General features: G+C 36.1%; 1 protein-coding gene across 1 annotated transcript in view; it reads left to right on the forward strand.

Moving 5' to 3' along the window:
- Positions 1 to 4,907, forward strand: part of LOC106574880 (rhodopsin kinase GRK1) — a 14,676-nt gene extending 9,769 nt beyond the window's left edge. The window contains exons 6-7 of the mRNA XM_082963178.1: positions 390 to 591; positions 3,828 to 4,907. Coding sequence (XP_082819304.1) covers positions 390 to 591; positions 3,828 to 4,120 — 495 coding nt within the window. The 3' untranslated portion in view covers positions 4,121 to 4,907. The remainder of the gene's footprint in view (positions 1 to 389; positions 592 to 3,827) is intronic.
- The last annotated feature ends 6,867 nt before the right edge of the window (positions 4,908 to 11,774 follow it).

Raw genomic sequence — 11,774 nt, forward strand, 5'->3', positions numbered from 1 at the left:
ACTGTGCCTCTCTCCTTTCTCTCTCTCTCTCCTTCTCTCTCTCTCTCTCTCTCTCTCTCTGTCTTTCTCTTGCTTTCTTCAGTCACAGCTCACTTTTGTCTACCTCCGTTCCAAATGGCCCCCTATTCCATATGGAGTGCACTACTTTAAACCAGAGCCCTATGGTCCCTGGTCAACAGTAGTGCACTAAACAGGGAAAATGGTGCCATTTGTGACGCACATAGAGGCTTGACAGAGGTAACGCTAATGAATAATGTACTGGGTGGGGCTGGTCAGGTGTAACCTAACCTAGGGCTAACACATAGAGTTAGTTAGAGGGCACAAAGAGGTACATAGAGCGTTGGATAGATGTACCTTCTGTCCAACTCTATGGGCTGTCATCTATTCAGGTGGAGAACAAAGTAGTGAAGAAACGGATTCTGAATGACCCCGTGGCCTATCCAGAGAAGTTCAGTGAGAAAGCCAAGTCCATCTGCGAGGCGCTGCTGTGCAAGACGGTGGACCAGAGGCTGGGCTTCAAGAACGGGTCCTGTGACGAGCTCCGAGCGCACCCCTTCTTCAGCGAAATCAACTGGATGAAACTGAACGAAGGTGCGGCCTGCATCACTGGGGCTACATCCAAAATGGCACCCTATAATCTGTTGGCCCTGATTTAACGTAGTGCACTATATAGGGCCCTGGTCTAAAGTAGTGCACTATATAGGGCTCTCGTCTAAAGTAGTGCACTATATAGGGCCCTGGTCTAAAGTAGTGCACCATATAGGGCCCTGGTCTAAAGTAGTGCACTATATAGGGCCCTGGTCTAAAGTAGTGCACCATATAGGGCCCTGGTCTAAAGTAGTGCACTATATAGGGCCCTGGTCTAAAGTAGTGCACTATATAGCACATAGAGTGCCATTTGGAATGGAACCCGCTGCATCACCTTCTGCTCTTATGTGTCGTCATCATCACAGGCCGTTTTAGAAATGTGGAATCATCAAGGATGCGATTAACAAAAAGAGATGAGACAGTCAGGACGAGGGGCCACCAGTACATTACCCAATATACACACATTACCCAATATACACACATTACCCAATATACACACATTACCCAATATATACACATTACCCAATATACACACATTACCCAATATATACACATTACCCAATATACACACATTACCCAATATACACACATTACCCAATATACACACATTACCCAATATACACACATTACCCAATATACACACATTACCCAATATACACACATTACCCAATATACACACATTACCCAATATATACACATTACCCAATATACACACATTACCCAATATATACACATTACCCAATATACACACATTACCCAATATACACACATTACCCAATATACACACATTACCCAATATACACACATTACCCAATATACACACATTACCCAATATATACACATTACCCAATATACACACATTACCCAATATACACACATTACCCAATATACACACATTACCCAATATATACACATTACCCAATATACACACATTACCCAATATACACACATTACCCAATAACACACATTACCCAATATAACACATTACCCAATATACACACATTACCCAATATACACACATTACCCAATATACACACATTACCCAATATACACACATTACCCAATATACACACATTACCCAATATACACACATTACCCAATATACACATTACCCAATATACACACATTACCCAATATACACACATTACCCAATATACACACATTACCCAATATACACACATTACCCAATATACACACATTACCCAATATACACACATTACCCAATATACACACATTACCCAATATAACACATTACCCAATTACACACATTACCCAATATACACACATTACCCAATATACACACATACCCAATATACACACATTACCCAATATACACACATTACCCAATATAACACATTACCCAATATACACATTACCCAATATACACACATTACCCAATATACACACATTACCCAATATACACACATTACCCAATATATACACAACCCATATACACACATTACCCAATATACACACATTACCCAATATACACACATTACCCAATATACACACATTACCCAATATACACACATTACCCAATATACACACATTACCCAATATACACACATTACCCAATATACACACATTACCCAATATATCACACATTACCCAATATACACACATTACCCAATATACACACATTACCCAATATACACACATTACCCAATATACACACATTACCCAATATACACACATTACCCAATATACACACATTACCCAATATACACACATTACCCAATATATACACATTACCCAATATGCACACATTACCCAATATATACACATTACCCAATATACACACATTACCCAATATACACACATTACCCAATATACACACATTACCCAATATACACACATTACCCAATATACACACATTACCCAATATAACACATTACCCAATATATACACATTACCCAATATACACACATTACCCAATATACACACATTACCCAATATATACACATTACCCAATATACACACATTACCCAATATACACACATTACCCAATATACACACATTACCCAATATACACACATTACCCAATATACACACATTACCCAATATACACACATTACCCAATATATACACATTACCCAATATACACACATTACCCAATATACACACATTACCCAATATACACACATTACCCAATATATACACATTACCCAATATACACACATTACCCAATATACACACATTACCCAATATATACACATTACCCAATATACACACATTACCCAATATACACACATTACCCAATATACACACATTACCCAATATACACACATTACCCAATATACACACATTACCCAATATACACACATTACCCAATATACACACATTACCCAAATATACACACATTACCCAATATACACACATTACCCAATATACACACATTACCCAATATATACACATTACCCAATATATACACATGACCCAATATACACACATTACCCAATATACACACATTACCCAATATACACACATTACCCAATATACACACATTACCCAATATACACACATTACCCAATATATACACATTACCCAATATATACACATTACCCAATATACACACATTACCCAATATACACACATTACCCAATATATACACATTACCCAATATACACACATTACCCAATATACACACATTACCCAATATACACACATTACCCAATATATACACATTACCCAATATACACACATTACCCAATATACACACATTACCCAATATATATACATTACCCAATATATACACATTACCCAATATACACACATTACCCAATATATACACATTACCCAATATACACACATTACCCAATATACACACATTACCCAATATATATACATTACCCAATATACACACATTACCCAATATACACACATTACCCAATATACACACATTACCCAATATATACACATTACCCAATATACACACATTACCCAATATACACACATTACCCAATATACACATTACCAATATACACACATTAACCAATATACACACATTACCAATATACACACATTACCCAATATACACACATTACCCAATATACACACATTAACCAATATACACACATTTGTCATCCTTTGATTAAATCTTATTCAGACCCATAATAAACAAAGCAGCAAAACTTCATTTCAAACTGGAAATCAACAGAACTGACATGTGGCCAGTTCCCCATGATGAGTCCCATTAGTTTCCATTACTGTCTGGATGTGGTGTTGTGTTCCTCTGACAGGGATCCTGGTGCCTCCGTTTGTTCCCGACTCCAAGACGGTCTACGCCAAGGATCTGGACGCCGTCGGAGCTTTCTCAACAGTGAAGGGAGTCACCCTGGACGACCCCGACAAGGAGTTCTTTGACGAGTTCGCCTCAGGAAACATCCCCATTCCCTGGCAGGAGGAGATGATCGAGACGGGGATCTACGGGGAGCTGAACCTCTGGGGCGTCGGAGGGGCGCTGCCCAACGACCTGCGCAGGGAGAGCATCCTGGAACAGCCCCCAAAGTCCTCCACCTGCTGCCTGTCATAGATCAGAGGTCAAGGGGTAGGGAACATGGAACTCTTTGGTCGCGTTCCCCTGCTCAGACGTTGCATGCATCAACCAATGGTTGTGTGCCACATCATTGACTGTGTCATCGACTGACAGATTGCTATAACATATAATGTGGTTAGCTGATACTGTAAGTAAAATACCGATCCAGGCGTTGTCAGATCTGGCAAGCATCAGCAACGCCTGGGCATGGGAACGCGCCCTTTATGAATATCACGACTAGGAAGGATATCATTGGCCGGCCGAGTGGAGGAAGTAGTCTCGGCCAATGGCAGAGATGTGGTCACGAAGGAGGCAGGTGGATTTAATGGAATGGGTTGTAAATGATGGAATGTTTATTTTGTTTATTATATGTTATGTATTATTATGTTTATCAAAATGAACAAGTTAACAGATGTTTTAGATATCTACACCTGTTTCTTCTCAGTGAAGAATCATTATTTTCTTGCTACTACGGTACATGGTGAAATGCACCATTTATTGTACTTCACCAAAGAGACAGAATAGTGCTTTAACAGCCAGCCACTATGCTGACAAAACAAAATACAGTCACTATAATATTTTATTTGCTATAATGGAACTATAATGGAACTATAATGGAACTATAATGGAACTATAATAGAACTATAATGGAACTATAATAGAACTATAATGGAACTATAATGGAACTATAATAGAACTATAATGGAACTATAATGGAACTATAATAGAACTATAATAGAACTATAATGGAACTATAATGGAACTATAATGGAACTATAATAGAACTATAATGGAACTATAATAGAACTATAATGGAACTATAATAGAACTATGGACATAGGAACTATAATAGAACTATAATAGAACTATAATGGAACTATAATGACGAACTCTAATGGAACTATAATGGAACTATAATAGAACTATAATGGAACTATAATAGAACTATAATGGAACTATAATAGAACTATAATACAACTCTAATGGAACTATAATGGAACTATAATAGAACTATAATGGAACTATAATAGAACTATAATGGAACTATAATAGAACTATAATGGAACTATAATAGAACTATAATGGAACTATAATGGAACTATGGACATAGGAACTATAATAGAACTATAATAGAACTATAATGGAACTATAATAGCAACTGCTAATGGAACTATAATGGAACTATAATAGAACTATAATGGAACTATAATAGAACTATAATGGAACTATAATGGAACTATAATACAACTCTAATGGAACTATAATGGAACTATAATGGAACTATAATAGAACTATAATAGAACTATAATAGAACTATAATAGAACTATAATAGAACTATAATGGAACTATAATAGAACAATAATGGAACTATAATAGAACTATAATGGAACTATAATGGAACTATAATGGAACTATAATGGAACTATAATGGAACTATAATGGAACTATAATACAACTCTAATGGAACTATAATGGAACTATAATGGAACTATAATAGAACTATAATAGAACTATAATAGAACTATAATGGAACTATAATAGAACTATAATAGAACTATAATGGAACTATAATAGAACTATAATGGAACTATAATGGAACTATAATAGAACTATAATGGAACTATAATGGAACTATAATGGAACTATAATAGAACTATAATAGAACTATAATGGAACTATAATGGAACTATAATGGAACTATAATAGAACTATAATGGAACTATAATGGAACTATAATAGAACTATAATGGAACTATAATAGAACTATAATAGAACTACTCTAATGGAACTATAATGGAACTATAATAGAACTATAATAGAACTATAATAGAACTATAATAGAACTATAATGGAACTATAATGGAACTATAATGGAACTATAATGGAACTATAATAGAACTATAATGGAACTATAATGGAACTATAATAGAACTATAATGGAACTATAATAGAACTATAATGGAACTATAATGGAACTATAATGGAACTATAATGGAACTATAATAGAACAATAATGGAACTATAATGGAACGATAATAGAACTATAATGGAACTATAATAGAACTATAATAGAACTATAATGGAACTATAATAGAACTATAATGGAACTATAATAGAACTATAATACAACTCTAATGGAACTATAATGGAACTCTAATGGAACTATAATGGAACTCTAATGGAACTATAATAGAACTATAATAGAACTATAATACAACTCTAATGGAACTATAATGGAACTATAATGGAACTATAATAGAACTATAATGGAACTATAATGGAACTATAATGGAACTATAATAAAACTATAATAGAACTATAATAGAACTATAATGGAACTATAATAGAACTATAATGGAACTATAATAGAACTATAATACAACTCTAATGGAACTATAATGGAACTCTAATGGAACTATAATGGAACTCTAATGGAACTATAATAGAACTATAATAGAACTATAATACAACTCTAATGGAACTATAATGGAACTATAATGGAACTATAATGGAACGATAATAGAACTATAATGGAACTATAATAGAACTATAATGGAACTATAATGGAACTATAATAGAACTATAATGGAACTATAATGGAACTATAATGGAACTATAATGGAACTATAATGGAACTATAATAGAACTATAATAGAACAATAATGGAACTATAATGGAACGATAATAGAACTATAATGGAACTATAATAGAACTATAATAGAACTATAATGGAACTATAATAGAACTATAATGGAACTATAATAGAACTATAATACAACTCTAATGGAACTATAATGGAACTCTAATGGAACTATAATGGAACTCTAATGGAACTATAATAGAACTATAATAGAACTATAATACAACTCTAATGGAACTATAATGGAACTATAATGGAACTATAATGGAACGATAATAGAACTATAATAGAACTATAATGGAACTATAATAGAACTATAATAGAACTATAATAGAACTATAATGGAACTATAATAGAACTATAATAGAACTATAATAGAACTATAATGGAACTATAATAGAACTATAATAGAACTATAATACAACTCTAATGGAACTATAATGGAACTATAATGGAACTATAATGGAACTATAATGGAACTATAATACAACTCTAATGGAACTATAATGGAACTATAATGGAACTATAATGGAACTATAATGGAACTATAATAGAACTATAATGGAACTATAATGGAACTATAATGGAACTATAATAGAACTATAATGGAACTATAATGGAACTATAATGGAACTATAATACAACTCTAATGGAACTATAATGGAACTATAATGGAACTATAATGGAACTATAATGGAACTATAATAGAACTATAATGGAACTATAATGGAACTATAATAGAACTATAATGGAACTATAATGGAACTATAATGGAACTATAATAGAACTATAATGGAACTATAATAGAACTATAATGGAACTATAATGGAACTATAATAGAACTATAATGGAACTATAATGGAACTATAATAGAACTATAATAGAACTATAATGGAACTATAATGGAACTATAATGGAACTATAATGGAACTCTAATGGAACTATAATGGAACTATAATGGAACTATAATAGAACTATAATACAACTCTAATGGAACTATAATGGAACTATAATGGAACTATAATGGAACTCTAATGGAACTATAATGGAACTATAATGGAACTATAATAGAACTATAATACAACTCTAATGGAACTATAATGGAACTATAATAGAACTATAATGGAACTATAATGGAACTATAATGGAACTATAATGGAACTATAATAGAACTATAATAGAACTATAATAGAACTATAATGGAACTATAATAGAACTCTAATGGAACTATAATAGAACTATAATGGAACTATAATGGAACGATAATAGAACTATAATTGCTCTGTTTCTGTTTACTTGTTTGTCTTTTGCTGTGGAATCTTCAGAGTTTTTGGAATGTGATGTCATCAATGCAGGGTGTGTGTGTGTGTGTGTGTGTGTGTGTGTGTGTGTGTGTGTGTGTGTGTGTGTGTGTGTGTGTGTGTGTGTGTGTGTGTGTGTGTGTGTGTGTGTGTGTGTGTGTATGTGTATATAAATGTAAATATATGTATTTAGATAGATAGGGGAGAACTCATCAACTGGTTTTATCTGGTTGTCATGTGCAGTGACTGTGTCTCTCTCTGTACCCTCTCTTCACACTCCATCACAAGTCTCTCAGATGTAGATCAGTTTAATGGCAGATATAAATCCAACTAGCATGAACTATGTATGTCTCTGTTCTACTGTATATTCTTATGCTCCACAAGGTCTTTTCAAATTACGGTCAGAGGCCTACGGGCCCTGGTCAAAAGTAGTGCACTATATAGGGAATAGGGTGCCACTTGGGATGCATAATCCAATATGAAGTTACAGCAATGTTGGTTTCTTGATAATAAATACTGATATTACATTATAAACCCTGTAAGGAGTCACTCATAATCACTCAATACAAATTCTAAGTTGTATATGTCACTTTTCATATCAGTATAGATACGTGTGACATATCAGTATAGATACGCGTGACATCAGTATAGATACGCGTGACATATCAGTATAGATACGTGTGACATCAGTATAGATACGCGTGACATATCAGTATAGATACGTGTGACATATCGGTATAGATACGAGTGACATATCAGTATAGATACGCGTGACATCAGTATAGATACGCGTGACATATCAGTATAGATACGTGTGACATATCAGTATAGATACGCGTGACATATCGGTATAGATACGCGTGACATCAGTATAGATACGCGTGACATCAGTATAGATACGCGTGACATATCAGTATAGATACATGTGACATATCGGTATAGATACGAGTGACATATCAGTATAGATACGTGTGACATATCAGTATAGATACGTGTGACATATCGGTATAGATATGTGTGACATATCGGTATAGATACGAGTGACATATCAGTATAGATACGCGTGACATCAGTATAGATACGCGTGACATATCAGTATAGATACGCGTGACATATCAGTATAGATACGCGTGACATATCAGTATAGATACGTGTGACATATCAGTATAGATACGCGTGACATATCAGTATAGATACGCGTGACATATCAGTATAGATAAGCGTGACATATCAGTATAGATACGCATGACACATCAGTATAGATATGCGTGACATATCAGTATAGATACGCATGACACATCAGTATAGATATGCGTGACGAAAACTGTGAGTATGACATATTTTCAGAGATTCTTGTTGCACCATGGGGAATGAGTTAGTGGGAGGGTTAGGTGGGGTCTGCAGGGGGTGATTTTCTTCTTGCTTTTTCTATATTGTACAATATATTATATTTATTATTATCTTTATTGTATAATGTACTATATTGTTTAGGTTGCTTTCCAGAGTGCTAGCACTCTGATTCCTACACAGGAACCTCTTGTTAAGCAGGGTTTAATGAATTCCTGTGTATTCGTTTCAATACAAAATGATCTAATGTCTATATAGAACTTGAGAAACTGTAAATGGCTATGTAATTATACCATAGAAATCATCATGTTTATTCATTCAAATAAACATTTTGACGGAAAATCAATATGTAATGTAGGACTATTGTGTTACTGCAATGAGTTGATGTCTGATTACCTACCGTGTACTGGCATATACTCTCTATGTGAAATTGATGGATGGATGAGCTTATGGGTGGTGGATGGGTTTTTGGGTGGTGGTTGGGTTTATGGGTGGTGAATGGGCTTATGGGTAGTTGATGGGTTTATGGGTGGTGGTTGGGTTTATGGGTAGTTGATGGGTTTATGGGTGGTGGATGGGTTTATGGGTGGTGGTTGGGTTTATGGGTGGTGGTTGGGTTTATGGGTGGTGAATGGGTTTATGGGTGGTGAATGGGTTTATGGGTGTTGGTTGGGTTTATGGGTAGTTGATGGGTTTATGGGTGGTGGTTGGGTTTATGGGTGGTGGATGGGTTTAGGGGTGGTGGATGGGTTTAGGGGTGGTGGATGGATGGATGGGTGGTGGATGGGTTTATGGGTAGTTGATGGGTTTATGGGTGGTGGATGGGTTTATGGGTGGTGGATGGGTTTAGGGTTGGTGGATGGGTTTATGGGTGGTGGATGGGTTTAGGGGTGGTAGATGGGTTTATGGGTGGTGGAAGGGTTTATGGGTGGTGGGTGGGATTATGGGTGGTGGATGGATGGATGGGTGGTGGATGGGTCTATGGGTGGTGGATGGGTTTATAGGTGGTGGATGGGTTTATGGGTGGTGAATGGATGGATGGGTGGTGGATGGGTTTATGGTTGGTGGATGAGTTTATGGGTGGTGAAGGGTTTATGGGTGGTGGGTGGGATTATGGGTGGTGGATGGATGGATGGGTGGTGGATGGGTCTATGGGTGGTCGATGGGTTTATAGGTGGTGGATGGGTTTATGGGTGGTGGATGGATGAATGGGTTTATGGCTGGTGGATGGGTTTATGGGTGGTAAATGGGCTTATGGGTAGTTGATGGGTGTATGGGTGGTGGATGGGTTTATGGATGGTGGATGGATGGATAGGTTTATGGGTGGTATCTGGATGTTGGGTTTATGGGTGGTGGATGGATAGGTTTATGGGTGGTTGATGGGTTTATGGGTGGTGGATGGGTTTAGGGGTGGTGGATGGGTTTAGGGGTGGTGGATGGATGGATGGGTGGTGGATGGGTTTATGGGTGGTGGATGAGTTTATGGGTGGTGGATGGGTTTATAGGTGGTGGATGGGTTTATGGGTGGTATATGGATGGATGAATGGGTTTATGGCTGGTGGTTGGGTTTATGGGTGGTGGGTGTATGGGTGGTTTATGGGTTTATGAGTGGTGGATGGGTTTATGGGTGGTAGATGGGTTTATGGGTGGAGGATGGGTTTATGGATGGTGGATGGATGGATGGGTTTATGTGTGGTGGTTGGGTTTATGGGTGGTAGATGGGGCTCTATGGGTATTACACAACCCACATCGGTAGCCTTTACCAGGGGTTCTCAAACCCTTTGGGTGCGAGGCCCCTTTTGTGATAGCAAATTCATCAGGGACTGCCTTAGAATCAGAACACAAATCAAGTGCCATACAAATAGCTTACAGTGAGTTTTACAAGGGGTGCAACTTTCACGTCCCCCCAAGTTTTATCATTGGAATGTGATATAAAACGAGGCAACGGTGTACTTTAGGACCATACGGATGCCTCCGATTGGTCGGGTAGGCTGTTTGGAATGTTTATCCGACTGGATAAAAAATATATATATAATAATTATGTCCCCTTCTAAAACGAAAGTTGCGCCCCTGAGTTTTACTAAAACTTCTGCATGGCTAGATGAACCAAGTCTCGGGTTCAGGGAAAGAACATTGAAAAGGCTTGCCCCTTGTCATCTGAGAGAAAATGTAGTTTTCAAGCAAATTTCCTGTAAATCCACACATTTTGTCATGGGGCAGATATTTGTATTGTTGTTGTAGCTTTAAAGCTAATACCCTGCAATTCTACACAGTTTTCCTTCAATTACAGTGCATTTAGGCTTATGGGGGGGAATAGTATTGAATTGAAAAATGATAACTGGTGGAATACTGTGGATACCT

The sequence above is a fragment of the Salmo salar genome, chromosome 16 (genome assembly GCF_965601325.2).
Source record: "Salmo salar chromosome 16, fSalSal1, whole genome shotgun sequence".
NCBI classification, from domain to species: Eukaryota; Metazoa; Chordata; class Actinopteri; order Salmoniformes; family Salmonidae; genus Salmo; species Salmo salar.